The 16530-nt window shown below is 41.8% G+C and overlaps 1 protein-coding gene across 2 annotated transcripts; it reads left to right on the top strand.

Moving 5' to 3' along the window:
• Nucleotides 1-338: 338 nt before the first annotated feature.
• On the top strand, nt 339-16171 carry upf1 (UPF1 RNA helicase and ATPase). Of its 2 annotated transcripts, none has more exons than XM_072668779.1 (24): nt 339-699; nt 1309-1445; nt 3749-3838; nt 3952-4119; nt 4315-4495; nt 4666-4827; nt 4991-5075; nt 5374-5472; nt 5740-5848; nt 5965-6124; nt 6484-6602; nt 7155-7319; nt 7590-7704; nt 7923-8066; nt 8394-8607; nt 8742-8859; nt 9137-9293; nt 10609-10751; nt 11047-11221; nt 11405-11486; nt 11571-11732; nt 12063-12286; nt 12634-12756; nt 13058-16171. In XM_072668779.1, the coding sequence occupies exons 1-23, from the start codon at nt 529-531 to the stop codon at nt 12751-12753; spliced, it is 3300 nt and encodes a 1099-aa protein (XP_072524880.1). In that variant the 5' UTR covers nt 339-528; the 3' UTR covers nt 12754-12756; nt 13058-16171. The 2 variants fall into 2 exon arrangements, with proteins under 2 accessions (XP_072524880.1, XP_072524879.1); XM_072668778.1 differs by having other exon boundaries at nt 4991-5078.
• The last annotated feature ends 359 nt before the right edge of the window (nt 16172-16530 follow it).

Below are 16530 nucleotides of genomic sequence, written 5' to 3'. Positions count from 1 at the left end.
ATTATTATTATTGTATAGGACTGTATAGACGGAAAACGAGTTATGAAGTTCTTCGGTTATTGTTAACATTGTTTTTTAACATCACACTAAAAAAACGCCCTTTTTCTGACAAATGTGCCAGTGTATTTAGCTAATTTAATAATTCGTTTCAAAATCATTTTAATGTCAATTTTTTTAAATAAAATAGATATATATATATTAATGCTGAAGTTAGCCGCATTGAATACAAAACAAGTGGCACCGCCAACTTTTCTGAAATGTGTGCAGGCTTGTGTAGACGTCAGCCCAGTTCTGCGTTCTACGTGAGCAAGTCGTGCGCTGCTTGGTGCTTACGTCACCGTTGCGAGTGGGAGTTGAAGCGAGTGTGCTTTCATTTGAGAAACGTCGTTCGCCTCCAAGTTTAAACGAAAATAGGATCCGCGGACGCATCTGGGGTGTTTTTTTTTGTACATTTTCATTTGCGTTTGTCTCCGCGGGGTTCAGTTTGGAAGGCAGACGCCGCTGGTTGGGATCTAAATATATGAAAATATGAGTGTAGAGGCGTACGGGCCGAGCTCGCAGACTCTCACCTTCCTGGACACGGAGGAAGCGGAGCTGCTCGGAGCCGATACCCAGGGCTCGGAGTTCGAGTTCACCGACTTCACCCTGCCGAGCCAGACCCAGACACAAGGCCAGACGCAGAGCCAGCTGGACAACCAGGTTTTCTGACTCGTATTTCATTTATTTTGGTGAAGGAATTGGGAGCCGTCCGCCCTGGCGTGCAGAAAAAAACGAAGCTAGCCAGCTAGCTAGCGGAATTAGCGGGCTTGTTTATTTTCTGCGTGTTAAAAAATAGCGTTTTAGCTTAGCTTAGCATTGAGCTAAGAGCTAAGCTCTGCCAACTAGCCGTGCCCGTGTTAATGGCGTAGCTAGATAGCGCGCATAGCCTCGCTGACCAAATCCTATCTGACAGAAACATGGGCATGATTTAGCTATGTTATTAAGACTGTTTGTATACCCACCGCCTGCCTGTTTGTGCTGCGTTGGCTTGAAATGCAGGCCGGGGCGGTTTATGTTTATTTAGCTGGCGCTAGGTAGCCAGCTATCTAGCTAGCTAGCTAGCAAAGCAGTCAGCTTGGCAAAAGTTAGCGCGACAACAGCTGGCAAGGCTAGGCTAGGCTAGGCTAGCTAGTGCTAGCTAAGTGTACAGGGGAGAAACGCGAGCTCGCCCGAGTGACACGGGGAGGGCTCACCTCGCTGTTACTTTGAGGTTCGCTGAAACTGGGCTTTGGGCATTGGTGTAGCTAACATTTCCGTCCATGTGTGAAGGTGAACGGACCTGACGGAGTCTTACAGAACGGAGAGGATGCTGTTGTGAAAACCAGTCAACTTCTGGCTGAGCTGAATTTTGAAGAAGATGAGGAGGATACCTATTACACCAAGGATCTTCCTGTCCATGCATGCAGGTAGCCTTTCCTATGTGTAACACCATCACCTCCTCTTAGCTAGCTGTACTCGGAGTGTTGCACGTGTATATATTGCATTTATGAGTATTGTATTGTCACACAAAAACCTTGTACCTCCGAAACGTCAAGGTAAAAACCTTCTTAACTCTTAATGTTAAAGTCAGTGTAAAATTATTTTGTATTTTGTCATTTTGGAGCATTTATTTTAGTTCATTCATCAAGAAAATTTGACGCAATATAAAGAACTGCCAAAATCAACATCTGTCAAAATATGCAAAAAATGGACATTTAAGATTTTTTACATGACTGTGATTATGTAGAGATCGCTGTCTGTACAAGAGAAGACCACCATATTCACCATTAGTGCTAGACACAGATGAAATTTGGTCTCCGCCTCGAACCCATCCGTGAACACGTACATATACAGGCACACTAGTGACTATACAGGCACAGTGACGGTGAGCACACATGCCCAGAGTTGTGGGCAGCAATTGCTGCGGTGCCTGGGGAGCAGAGAGGGTGAGGGGCCTTGCTTAAGGGCCCAACGGTGGCAACTTGCAGAGCCCAGGTATATACTAAATAAAACTGAGTGTGAGTTTTAGAATAGCGGTCAGTGAGGGGTGGAAGTTACCCTCCATTCTCTTTCCCTCTGCTTTTCATACAGTAAAAAAAACATCTGGATGCCCTGGTCCAAAAAAGCACATTTTATTGATTGTCTAAATGTAAATAAGTGAGCAAATCATTTACAGGAAACATGTAAAAGACTGCATTGTCATTTATTTATAATTTATTATAGTGGTTGGTGTGGCGCAACAGATAACACCACTACCTGCCACTGAGCTACCACACCATGTGGGAGACTGGGGTTTGATTCCCAGTCTGGGTGACTATGCTGCGCTACACCAATAAGAGTCCTAACACTCCATTGGCCCACCTCTGTAATATGAGTAACCATGTAAGTCGCTCTGGATAAGAGCGTCAGCTAAATGCCATAAATGTAAATGTATTTTCTGAATTTAACATATTGTAATGTGCCATTACTCTTGCACATATTTAAAGTCTGCTACAGTAACAGTAATGATGCTTTAGAATGTATAAAAGTTCACTACACAGAGGGAGTGAATGTAGAAAATCAGAAATGCTTCTGTTTTGGCCAGGGGTGTCCCAAACTTGCATGTGCCTGTGTGTACACATACACAGAATGAGTGATATGAGACAAATCGAGAAGTTCATACATTGTACATGAAACATTTTGCCTAAATTGGCCATGTGTTTGTTCTATAAGAAAATTATAGGATGAATTACTGTTTCACTAAACACAGCAGTTAATCTGATTGTTGTAGTCCTTTCTGGATGCATATCTCTGCATGTGTTGCCTTGTGTTCGAAAAAATAGTCTATGCACTGTTGTTAAATTCGAAATGATTAGTTGATTTGAAATAGTCATTGAACATATACATTAAGGGTGGCACTCTAATAAAATGATCAGTGTTAAAATAATAATTAAAATTGCACAATTAATAAACTCAGTAACAATTAAATAGGTGTTATGTATATGTAGCAAAAATATATGTATGTTATATGTAATATATGTAACACATGACCGAATAAAGAACAGTAAGTAAAACAAAAGTTTGCTTTAAAGTTTCCTGTAGTGAGTTACTGCTCTTGGCTGCCTCTTTTCAGTTGCTTCCTGGCCTTTGGTAGGTTACAAGTGGAACTGTATGCGTTCAGATGCAGCTGTTGTGAGATATTGGCCTCTCAGCCAATCACATTGAGAGGGCTGACTAAATTAAATGTGGTATAAAATGAAATGAGCAATTCCAATCCAAGGACCTGATTTCCAAAAGTCTTTTTTAGAAAGAAATTCTTTTTGGGTGTGCCCCCCCTCCCTAACTATATGCTTAAGAAAAAAGTTAAGGTAAATTGATGTAGTCCAAAATTATTCTTGTTAACTTTTAAGAAAGATTCAGAGAGAAACAAATTAAATTCTGAAATTCAGAAAATGTGTGGTAAAACATACTCATATGCTACCTGGGAAGACAAAATCACGGGGGGGAGTGGGGGAAAAATGTTCTGTGGCAAGTTGTAAATGGCGCGTCCTAAAATCTTGCTTGTCCTGTTATAAATTAATTTCTGTCTGGATGGAAGACTTTCATTGCTGTGAAGCCTGATCAAGTAATCCAGTTCAAATAAGGCTCAAGTCATATTGGTTCCTCAATATTCAGCTTCAAACAGATCGTTTGGACACCTTTACTCACAGTGGTTAGTGATTCAATTGTGATTAAGTATATCTTTTCATAGTTATTGTGGAATCCACGATCCTGCCTGTGTGGTGTACTGCAACACCAGCAAGAAATGGTTCTGCAATGGCCGTGGCAACACCTCTGGCAGGTAGGCTTAAGCTTTGTGTTCATTATACACAAAATCAACTTAATCAGTCATTTAAGTCAGAATAATATTTTCTGTTGCTAATTTGTGTTTCATGTACTATTTTCTATTCTCAGCCATATTGTCAATCATTTGGTGAGGGCCAAATGTAAGGAGGTGACCCTGCATAAAGATGGTCCACTGGGGGAGACTGTGTTGGAGTGTTACAACTGTGGCTGTCGAAATGTCTTCCTCTTGGGCTTTATCCCAGCCAAGGCTGATTCTGTTGTGGTGCTCCTTTGCAGGTAAAACAATTAGGACTAAAAGTCTGTTAAGTTTTATTTATTTATTTTTTTAATCTGGCATCCAGAGTAACAACATGAACAAAGCATGCACGCATAGCAAATCACCCTAAAACATCTAGTTTTTAAAATAACACTGCCTACGAGCTATTGACTAAAGTGATCATCGCTCACATGGGTGTTTGTTTGGGTGTCTAGGCAGCCGTGTGCCAGTCAGAGCAGTCTGAAGGACATTAACTGGGACAGCTCCCAGTGGCAGCCTCTGATCCAGGACCGCTGCTTTCTGTCCTGGCTGGTAAAGATCCCGTCTGAGCAAGAGCAACTGAGGGCACGTCAGATCACTGCTCAGCAGATCAACAAATTGGAGGAGCTCTGGAAGGTATGGGAACATGCAGGAGTCTGCTACCCATAGCTGTTCTTGTTACTAGCATGGTTTGACTGTTTTGGTTGATATGGCTTTGAAATCTTGAAACAGTTATGTCCCCCAATGTTATGTCCAATAATTTGCCTAGTTTTCCAACATGATTAACGTCTTTTATGAATTTGTAGGAAAACCCTACAGCGACGCTTGAGGATTTGGAGAAGCCCGGTGTGGATGAGGAGCCTCAGCATGTGCTTCTGCGCTATGAGGACGCCTACCAATACCAAAACATCTTTGGCCCACTTGTTAAACTGGAGGCAGACTATGACAAGAAGCTCAAAGAGTCCCAGGTGGGCTAAGAGAACTTGTTTTTTTTCGCTCTTTGTATACATGCTCTCTCTTTCGCTCTTTCTAACTAGTAAGATGAGTTGATATGTTGGAGAGAGTTAATATCTGAAAGGCTGTGATAAACATTCATATTTTTCCTATATTTCCTCCCTGTTTTTTGTTTAGACCCAAGACAATATAACTGTCAGGTGGGACTTGGGACTGAATAAAAAGAGGATTGCTTATTTCACACTTCCCAAGACGGATTCAGGTGGTAATATTTACTTTCATCATCCTCTGTGTCTACCAGTGGTTCATATCCATCCCATCCCCAACTCCGTGCCCCATGCATCCCTCGTCGATGTATGCACGGACACGTCCACCTGTGTGTGTGTGTTTGTGCGCGTGCGAATGTGTCATTTTGTTTGTATGAGTGGATTTGAATAAATGTGTGTGTGTGTGTGGTATATCACTGTATGTGATGGATATAAAAAACATACATTTTCAAAATGTTCATTAATAAGAACTAACAGAATTGTATGATGCTAACTGTATACACTTTGTCACAGACATGCGTCTGATGCAGGGGGATGAGATCTGCCTGCGCTATAAAGGAGACATGGCTCCTCTCTGGAAGGGAATCGGGCATGTCATCAAGGTCCCTGACAGTATCCTTCCTTTGCTTCCTTTGCCATGCATAGCACAAAGCTGCTGTAATTGCAGTGGAACATGGGTTGTAGGGCTAGTGAGCTATTTATATTTCCAGAGAGGCCCCATTAGTGCCTCTCAACTGCCATCTGTTGAAATAAATAAAAAAACAAATTATTTGGAACCAGGCAACAAATTGTGAAACTGCTTATTATAGCCTAAATGTTACAGTCTGCTTCAGTAGGCAAAAGTAGGTTAAAAGTGTTTCCTTAAAGGGTTCTTCTCAGACTATGGAGATGAGATTGCCATTGAACTGAGGAGTAGTGCTGGAGCTCCTGTGGAGGTGCCCCACAACTTCCAGGTGGACTTTGTCTGGAAATCCACTTCCTTTGACCGGTTAGTAACTATTTTAAGCTGATGTATTTTTTTTTATGTGTTTTTTTTTGGGGGGGGGGTAGTGATCGTTCAATGTTGTACAATGTTGTCTGAATAATGTTTACTTTTTGTTACAGCATGCAGAGTGCCCTGAAAACATTTGCCGTGGACGAGACCTCCGTGTCCGGCTACATCTATCACAAGCTGCTTGGTCATGAGGTGGAGGATGTGATCATTAAGTGCCAGCTACCTAAGCGCTTCACTGCCCAAGGCCTGCCTGACCTCAACCACTCACAGGTGACTACAAGTGCACAGAGCACACACTGATGATAAAATGATACAATGACAGCATGTTCAAATAATCACATTTCAGATGTGTGTCTGTAGTGCTTCTATTTATTTGGTTGATTGTTTCCTCTCTTTATGTTGTTGCTATAGATGTAACCTCATGTAATTATTGTTTCTAATATCTGTCTTGGCCAGTGGAATTAGTTCTGATTCTGTTGCATTTAGTGCTATTGGTATCTTGTAAGCCGGTATACCTTTTCAGTACAGTGCTACATACAAAAGTACTGTGTCCACAGTTCAGTCTGCAATCTTACTTATTTTGGGCTCTGATATTAAATGGGTAATATTTGTATGTGTATCTTTTTCAGGTGTATGCTGTGAAGACTGTGCTGCAACGTCCCCTTAGTCTAATTCAGGGGCCTCCAGGTACTGGCAAGACTGTCACCTCAGCGACCATTGTTTACCACCTGGCCAGGCAGGGCAATGGGTAAGACGTGTATCTAACATTGTTAGACTTAACCTTACTTAGGATGACCTTTCATCCTAGTTCTCTTGGTCACTTGTTTTTGAGTACTGTTGTTTCTAAGCTTAAAGCCAATGCAACCCTTCACTGATCAAGCGGTAAATGTGACTCTTGAAATGTGTCTATATTAAGAGTACATACTAAAATCTATCAGTTACTGAAACAGAAAGTAAAACGGTTACCTGGGCAGATGGCAAAACTGCTGTAAAAAGTCTTTGTTGCCTTTATAGATTGGAACATTCCAGAGATGTGAGTGTGGATTTCTGAAGTGTATCCTCCCCTTTTTAAGCTCATGTTTCAGTTGGGGACCAGGGCTAATCAGATAGGATTAACACAAAAACTACATTTATATTGTTTACAGTGTACCACATTACTGTAAAAGCTCAAAAGGTCTCGAAAAAGTTTAACCCTTGAACCGTTTTATAGTACATTTTAAGGCTGAAATATTACTACCATAGTTATTATATTTAATATTAGGTATGTTAACTCTGCCTGTTCCCTTTTTTCTTTTTACAGACCAGTCCTGGTGTGTGCTCCTAGTAATATTGCAGTGGATCAGCTGACTGAGAAGATCCACCAGACAGGGCTGAAGGTGGTGCGTCTCTGCGCTAAGAGTCGGGAGGCTATTGACTCTCCTGTATCTTTCCTTGCCCTGCACAACCAGATTCGCAACATGGACAGGTAAAAACAAAAACAAACCTCTTTATAGTAAAATTTGTCATCAGTATTTCATGCTTTCACTGAAAAAATTGCTTTGGGAAATGTATGGCCTTGGTTGGTGTGACACATGGAGCACAAACCCCTGTAATGGCAATACAGGCTTTCAAATAGCGAGTAGTTTTCTTTAATTTTTGTGGTATATATTTAATTATAGAATACAGCCCAGTCTGTACATTTTACCGGGGCAGTGAAACTTTAACTTGATAATATGGTGTATTTGTGTGCATGCAGTATGCCAGAGTTGCAGAAGCTGCAGCAGCTGAAGGATGAGACTGGAGAGCTGTCCTCCTCAGATGAGAAACGCTACAGAGCCCTGAAACGCACGGCTGAAAGAGAGCTGCTCATGGTAGTTTTTTTTTTTTTTTTTTTTTTTTTTTTTTTTTTTTTCCTCCCCCTACTACAAACTCATATTCATTCTGCAGAACATTTGAACATTAGTCAGGTTGTAGTTACAATTATATTTTACTATTTGTTAGCAGTTTCTTATTTAATACACAGTAGAAACTAGAAAAGAATGTAGAATTCAGTTAACTCTTCCCTTGTTTGTTTCTCTCTCACTCACAGAATGCAGATGTGATCTGCTGTACGTGTGTGGGTGCAGGTGATCCTCGCCTGGCTAAGATGCAGTTCCGCTCCATCCTGATAGATGAGAGCACCCAGGCCACTGAACCGGAGTGTATGGTGCCTGTAGTGCTGGGAGCCAAGCAGGTACTACCCATGCAGCCTGATTTTACTAATGTTGACTAAAGTAAATACCCTGCTCTAGTTCCCCAGGACCAGATTACGCCTAAATGTTGACCAAATATGTTTTTTCCTATGGTGATTGGGCATTTCCATTGCAGTTTAGTTAACCAGGATTAATACATGTCGCCAACAACCCACCCTTTGATCTTTACCTTTATGCTGGAGTAAAATTGCTTGTGAAAGAGGATTACTTATAATTCTGGTTAAATTCTGAAATCAGAAAATATGTACCCAAACTTGAACTTTACTGACGTAGCTAATAAAGCTGCCTTTTACCTCTGTCCTTATCAGCTGATCCTGGTGGGAGACCACTGTCAGTTGGGTCCAGTGGTGATGTGTAAAAAGGCGGCTAAAGCAGGACTGTCTCAGTCGTTGTTTGAGAGACTGGTGGTTCTGGGCATCAGGCCCATCCGTCTCCAGGTGCAGTACCGTATGCACCCTGCGCTCAGTGCCTTCCCCTCCAACATCTTCTATGAGGGATCCCTCCAGAATGGAGTCACTGCCGGTATGCACAATACATTTTTGCTTTTTCTGCACGTGAGTGTGAGCCCTGATGGTTTTAGGCCTCTGTTTAGACTGATGTCTTTACGTTTAGTACAGTTTTCTGTATTATGTTTTTTTTCCCTCGTTTGATTTTAGCTGACCGCATCAAGAAGGGCTTTGATTTCCAGTGGCCTCAGCCAGACAAGCCCATGTTCTTCTATGTGACACAGGGCCAGGAGGAGATTGCGAGCTCAGGCACCTCCTACCTCAACAGGTACACCTTTTGCTGTTTTTATTCTGTTGCTGTTATGGAAATTTACAGTATCTGTAAAAAGGGCCTGAGCAATGATTCATGTGTCGTGTGAAATGGGTAAATGTTACACTGGTTTCCTGTTCAGTTTTGAGTTGGATGACTGAATTGATCAATTCAGGCTACTGTGCCACTCAGTTTTGGACATATTCCTTTTTCTTTAAGTCTTTTGCTATAATAATGTTTCATATTGTGAGCACCAGTGCTGAAGTGTGTGTCTTTTGGGGGGCTCTTTGTGCAGGACTGAAGCTGCTAATGTAGAGAAGATCACCACTCGTTTGCTGAAGGCTGGAGCCAAACCTGACCAAATTGGAATCATTACGCCGTACGAGGGCCAGCGTTCCTACCTGGTTCAGTACATGCAGTTCAGTGGCTCTCTGCACACCAAACTCTACCAGGTACGCTTCCAGTTTCACGCTGCCTACATGAATGATTACTCCCTGTAATCATTTTTATTTAGAGTTGTCTTTAGTATGTAATCTTGGTGTTTTAACACTTCTGTTCAGGACTGTTCTCAGACCGCAGTATATTGTCACGGTCATGCAAAAAACTTGCCTCTTCAAAGTGGCAAATTTACAGTAGAAGAAAAAAACCTTCTAACTTTCAACGAAAATTAATTTAACATTTTTATTCCATAGTCATTTTGAACTATTTCTAGTGTTCTGTTGACACATAACATAAATGGCACAAATGACAGCTGATTGTCATATTAAAGCAAAAAAATGGTGTACATGGTTTTTGCTGAACAGCGGCAGTTATGTGGACACATCAAACAACCTTGGACCCAAAAACTAAACTTAGACCTCCAGAGGTCATCTCAGTATGGTTTGTTTGTGGTTTGCATTGAAGTCCTATTGATTTTGCACATTTTGAAAGGAGACTGTTCACTTTGTGTTTCACATTATGAATATTAAACCTTGAGTCTTCCTGTACAAACACAGCTTCAGTCTTCCAGAGCTTAGTAAATAAAAACAAACTCAGCTGGAGAACGACTGCCTGTGGGTTTGTTATCTCTCAAAGAAGCAGCTGCGGTACTGTCATATTACAGCAACACGCCACAAAATTACAGTGATTTAACTTGATTAAAGGTTGAGGCGAGGCACTCTGTGACGCATAGTTGAACCCCCTACCACAGTAATGCACAGCTTTTAGTGGCTGCTGCTTTTTTATTAAATGACGACAAACAAAATATACAGTTTAATAAAATACTGTTTGTTCTATTTAACTTTCTAGGTTTTCAATATCTTATTGGCATAGTTTTTTTTTGTTTGTTTGTTTTCTTTTTTGTTTTTTTTTGTTTTTTAAATACATCGAGACATTCAACCTCGCGCAGCAAATCAGATCTGGTATAATGAACTTAAACGTAAACCACACTACCCATACTTTAGAATTGCCTATGTGGGGTCTCAAGGCTTTTATTATTTATTTATTTTTCTCTCCTTCCGTTTATTGTGAATTCCACAGCACTGAGGTCCGTTGCTGCCAAAAGTAAATGAACCAAACTAAACTAAACTGATCTGCAAAACCATGTGTGAAGATGCCCTTAGTTTGCTTCTGGAGAAGTCAAGCCAGACATTTTGATGCTTTTTTTTTTTTTTTTTTTTTTTTTTTTTGGTCTTCAACATTAAGCATGTTATCCTAGCTTGGTGGTTGTTCTGTGAGACTAGTACTGAAAATTGGTTTGCTAATCCTATTTGTTTTGTGTTCATCTAGGAGGTGGAGATAGCCAGCGTAGACGCATTCCAGGGCCGAGAGAAGGACTTCATCATCCTGTCCTGCGTTAGGGCCAATGAGCACCAGGGTATTGGCTTCCTCAATGATCCACGTCGGCTTAACGTGGCCCTCACCAGGGCCAGGTAACCCATTACTCTACTCAATGATCATAACTAGTGTTTGTCTGATAGAAAGAGCAGTGCACTGACAGATGGTCGGTTGGTTGAATTTTTCCCCTTTTCCCTCAATTCCCTCTCAAAGTAGCATTGATTTGTTGAACATAATTCTAGAAATGCTTTTCAGTTGTAGATCACTATTAACATTACCGATTATTGCTAGACTAGGCTTTACCCACGGGCCCTTAATGACTGTTTCTGTTGACTGGGTGTTTTACGGTAAAATGATAAAGTTTGTATCTATGTCTATCTGTGACATTAGGTATGGTGTGATCATTGTGGGAAATCCTAAAGCTCTGTCAAAGCAGCCGCTGTGGAACCACCTGCTGAACTATTACAAGGAGCAGAAGGTCCTGGTGGAGGGACCTCTAAACAACTTAAGGGAGAGTCTTATGCAGTTCAGCAAACCTCGCAAGCTGGTCAACACAATCAACCCTGTAAGTGTCACACATGCACACCCACACCAAGAAAAGGAGTTTGACAAGTATTATTTTGAAGAGACACTCAGATTCCACAGACACACATAAAACCTAAAGTTCAGTTGGTTTACTCTTCTTATATGTCCAGAATGTTACTGTATTTTACCATTAGAAAAAACATGTGTGTATTGTGTAATTCAGGGAGCTCGGTTCATGAGCACTGCCATGTATGATGCCAGGGAGGCCATGATACCTGGGTCAGTGTATGATCGCAGTAGCACTGGTAAGGAAGTCCAAATTCATTTTACATACCAATAACATTCAGAATGTTTATCCCCATCTTAAGTCTTTTTTTTCTTCTTTGCAGGACGCCCATCTAACATGTACTTCCAGACTCATGACCAAATTGGGATGATTGGTGCTGGGCCAAACCCCATGGCCTCCATGAACATCCCTATTCCCTTCAACTTGGTCATGCCCCCCATGCCCCCTCCAGGTTATCTGGGGCAAGTTAATGGCCCTGCTGCTGGTAAGACAGCTCATCCTGCTCCAGCCTTTTTTCTTTCTTTGTTTCTTTACCATCACTGATGAAGGTGTGGCTGCCTGAGGAAAGACTCAGCTAGCTTGTAACTTGTCCTAGATAAATAAGTATGAGACTGTTTGCTTTAAGGAAAAAAAATATATGCTCAGTCTTGTGGAAAATTGTGCACAAAATGTATATTTAAGCTGGATTTCTTAAGAATGAATTAAGTGTGTGTGTGTGTGTGTGTGTGTGTGTGTGAGCGAGAAAGTACATAAACTAGAAAATGGTGTACATTTATGGTACTGTAGTCATATTTTCTGTTTTGACTCTCCTCAGGCCGTGGAGCTCCAAAGGGTAAGTCCGGTGGCCGTGGAGGTCGTCAAAGGAACCGTGGTATGGGGAACCATGGCAGCGGGCAGGCCAACATGGCGAGCAGCCAGGCCAGCCAGGACTTGGTGTCTCAGCCCTTCTCCCAGGGCCCCCTAACCCAAGGCTACATCACCATGAGCCAGCCCTCACAAATGAGCCAGCCAGGCCTGTCCCAGCCTGAACTCTCCCAGGTACGTAAAACACACACACACGTAAATGCACACCACTTTGAAAGCGTAGTGTGTTCAACACAGAAAAATCAGTTTTCCTCATGATCACATCTACACGTGATGACCTAAAGTCCTAAATGCTCTTTCTGTTAAGAGGCGAGCACAGTTGGTGAGAGCTACCTGCTAACAGGCTATTAAGAGAAAGGGATCAGCGGATCAGTTCTTATTTTTCACATCATGCGTATTTATTATACAAGAACTAGCTAACTATGTTGGAACCAAACAATTGTAGTGATTTAAGCATGTGTCCTCTACTTTTGAGAGTAAACACAAATTATTTCTTGTTTTATTTCTCCTTTGCCTAACAGGACAGTTACCTGGGTGACGAGTTCAAGTCCCAGATGGACGTGGCACTGTCCCAGGATTCCACTTACCAGGGTGAACGGGCATACCAACACGGAGGAGTGACCGGACTCTCTCAGTACTAGAGTGTAAGAGCGATCATAATCACTTAAACATTGAACTCTAGGTTTATCAGTTCTAATTCAGAAGCTGTTGTTTATTATTAGGCAACCGAGTGGTTTAGCAGATTTTGTAGAATCTCACAGGGTTCTGTTTTAGGGCCTATAAAACTGCTGTTAACTGCGACAGTAAACTCAAACTCATGGAGGTCCATATAGGTTGCACAGTTGTGTGTGTTAGTGCTACCACACCTGACTCTGCTCAAGAACCAGTTAGCTCACAATGCGACAGCAATGCAATGTTGACGGAGCTCTTTGCTTGTGTCCTCAGGTTGTTGGAACGGGAGCTAGGCCTATGCTGAGCTTAGTTCATCAGCATTTTAAATCTGGGTAAATATAAAAAAAGAACAAACATGGATGCCCGTTTTCCACTGTTACAACTGAAGCACCATGGTGTGAGAGCAGCAGGAGAGAATCAAACCAATCACACGAGTGAAAAAAGAGGGAGAAAAGCAGGACAGGAAGAGGGAACGAGAGAGAGTGGAGGGGGGAAAAATGACCTCACCACTCGCTAAGGCTGGGGAAGGAGGAGAGAGGAGGAGACGCAGCATAGGAGGAGACGATGTGGGAGGGAAAACAAACGAGATCTTCGATCTGCAACTCCGCAAAGTCGAGGCGCCTCCTGGGGAGCAGGGGGGCCCCTCCCCTGCCTCCTCTCTCTCGCTGCCAGGCTGCAGCCGGCAGCCGCAGACCTCGCTCTGCCACCCGAGACGGAGAGAAGACGAAGTTCTCTTAAAACTACCTGCAAAAAATACCAAGCTTGCTCTGTCGTCTCCACAAGCTGAAAGAGGGGGTGACGTCTTTCAAAAAATAAAAATCTCTATAAAAAAAACGCTTTCAAGCAGCTGATTCTGGGGAAAATTTTCCCTTCAAAGTTGAGATCTGACATTCAGGTACTGCCACCGAACATCTTTTAAGAGAATGGGAAAAATCAGTGGAGGAGGGTTGTTTTGGTTTTTTATTTGTTTTTTGGTGGTGGTAGTCTCATTTCTGAAAACGGTGCTTGGAGTCTCCTGGGGAAGGATGCAACTCAACTTTGAGGAAAGTTTTCTGGCTGAAGCCTGAGGAATAGAGGTTCAGGAATGGAGAGCAAGTGAGAGATGTCGCTTGCTCTCTGCTGCGAGGCTCTGCGTTGGGTGGTTCACAAACAGAGCGGGGGGAGTCTTAACAAATGGCTTTGGGATATTTTTTCTTTTTTTTCTTCTTTTTTTTAATGAACAAAGACAGAAGGTTTGTATTGTACCTGGAGAGCAGAATCAGAAGGCCCAAAAGCTTCATGTTTCGTTTTTCTCTTCATTTTAAAAGGTTTTTGCTGAAGTAGAGTAGGACATAGTGTGGTAGAACAGCACCTTTTAACCTGCTGGGTTTAGACGTGGCACTTAAATGGCTTTGTTGATTTCTCCACAGCAATGGGATCACACAGCAAACTTGCAATCACAGGCCCACAAAATAAAAAGAGCCAAGCGCGCATAAAGCTGCCGCAAAGAATTCACCCGTCGCCCAAACACGATCATGTGCTTGCTGGAGTACAGGAAACTGAAGTCAGGGGATGCTATAGGTTACTGGGGGTCTGAGGGTCTGATAAAATTATGGGATGGTCTAAAAGGGTGCTGTAGTGTTCAGCAGAAGCAGTTATGGCAAGTAGAGTCCCTAGTCTTCATCATGCCCTCCTTTTAGGACTTCCGTTACGTTGCCAAAAATCGGTATGCTTCCGCCACTGTGTCACAAGGTTGTTTTTTTTGTTGTTTTTTTTTGTTTTAATTATTATTTTTTTCCCTTGCCTGCCTTGAAATCCAGTCAGACAGATGAAGAGTTGGAGACCTGACTCTGTTGTTTATGGATTGAACTCTGTAGAGCCATGTTTGTGAATTTGACCCATTAACGCTGAGGGAAAGTGTATGGTGGGGAGGAGGCCCAGAATCGCAGCGGTGGCTGTTTAGTGAAAGGAGACGGTGAAAGGGCAGACAGGTGAGATTCTCTCTGTTTGTGTCTGTGTTTCCCACGAGCAGACTGAAAAGGGGGCTGCATTGCTCTTGTCTCTTGCTTAACTTGGATGCCAGTGTGCATAGACAGTAGTGTTCTGCTGCGGAGGTGTATGTATGTGCCTCCTTATTAACTGTCCCTCTCTTTGTTTTGTGATTAGTAGTAGTTTTATCATTATTTTCTTTGTTTTTCTTGACATTTCTTTTCCTTTCCCCATACCCACGCTGTTTATTGATTTTTGTTTGCACCGTCTGCATATTTCATTTGTACAGTCTTTATGAATGTGAGGTGCACCACATTATCCGCTTTCAGTTTTTACAGTTCACAGTCCAAGAGTAATCTTTATATTTAGTCTAGGGTTTTTTTTTTTTTTTCCCCCTCTTTTTATTTTACGTTGTGCTTATTTAAAGCTTTAATGCAGCAACCCTTGATTGGTCGCCTTGTCATCCTACTGAAACCAGGAATGTTCATGCCTTGCTGTTGTTTCCATGCCTAGAATCCACACCACATCCATTTGGAGTATACTTTTGCTATATGTTCACAGGACTGGAGAACAGTTGTTCCCTAGAGAACCCTGTTGTTTGTTTGTAACTTCTCCAATATTTGTTGCCTGACAGAAAATCTTAATGGATTCATAACAATCAATGCATCAGTTTGCCGAACCGTTTCAACATCTAAGACTTTTTATCTGCTTTGTGCTGCGTAGTGCTGCTTTCATCTTATGGATAGTTAGATATTCTCCCCGTTCCGGACTGTCCAACCTCACGCTAATCGGAGAGTAGCTTATTGAATATCCGGGCAGTTAAATCCAAAAACATGCCTTCCTCATGTTCTCATCTTCTTTTTTTTTTTTATAATTTTTTTTTTCTTCTCCAAAGAAGTCCATTCCTCCTCTTACGATCATACTAGTCTGGTTTTCTTTCCTGCTGTGTACTTTGTGATCAGACTGTTTTGTACACAGTTAGAGCTCATGTTATTGATTAATGATAAAATTGGTTTAGTCATTTCTTAATCTGACACGACCTACAGCAAAAACGGCAACACCCTGAGAGAACCCCGCAGCGTGGTTGTGTATTTATTTGGTTGGATAGAGACACACTGTATGTGTATTCACCTGAGAAGTAAACCTCCGTGCGTTTGGATGTGACAAGGTCACCCTCGCAGCCGTGAAGTGACTGCCTGCCTGACGTTGCGTTCGAAATTAAAACCCAAAAGGACGAATACTGACCGACTCACCACCCACGGTTCTATCGCCCACATGAAGGAGGGATAAAATTGACAATGAAAATGAGTCAGAGGTTATGAATCATCTGAAGATTTTGTTTAATAGGATTTTTCCCCCTGCAGTATGTAATTCTTGTAATGTTACAAAATAAATGTTGCTTTATTTCACACAAAATAAGACTGATTGCTTCACTTCTGAGTGTCTACATTTCCACTAAAATCTAATAATACAGTTAAAGGTTTCTCCTTTATGAAAAGAGAATGGTAACCATACCCTTTCAGTCCAAAACAGCTCTGAACAAACAGCGTATGTAATATAATACTTTTAATACCATTTCATTTGCCAAAAAGCATTTATTGTGCTTTGGGATTATAAGATACATTATTGCATTTTTCTTAACTTGAGTCATGTGTTCTTTGCACTTCTGAAATGTTTATACCTGGGCAACCAGTATTTGGGGTTTTCCTGCTCTAGTTGACCTGATTGAGCTCAAGAAGGTACTTAATCAGTTCCCAATGTTTCAAGGGATTTTTCAC

This window comes from Salminus brasiliensis, chromosome 23, assembly GCF_030463535.1.
Source record: "Salminus brasiliensis chromosome 23, fSalBra1.hap2, whole genome shotgun sequence".
Classification (NCBI taxonomy): domain Eukaryota; kingdom Metazoa; phylum Chordata; class Actinopteri; order Characiformes; family Bryconidae; genus Salminus; species Salminus brasiliensis.
This window is presented reverse-complemented; position numbering and strand designations above follow the sequence as displayed.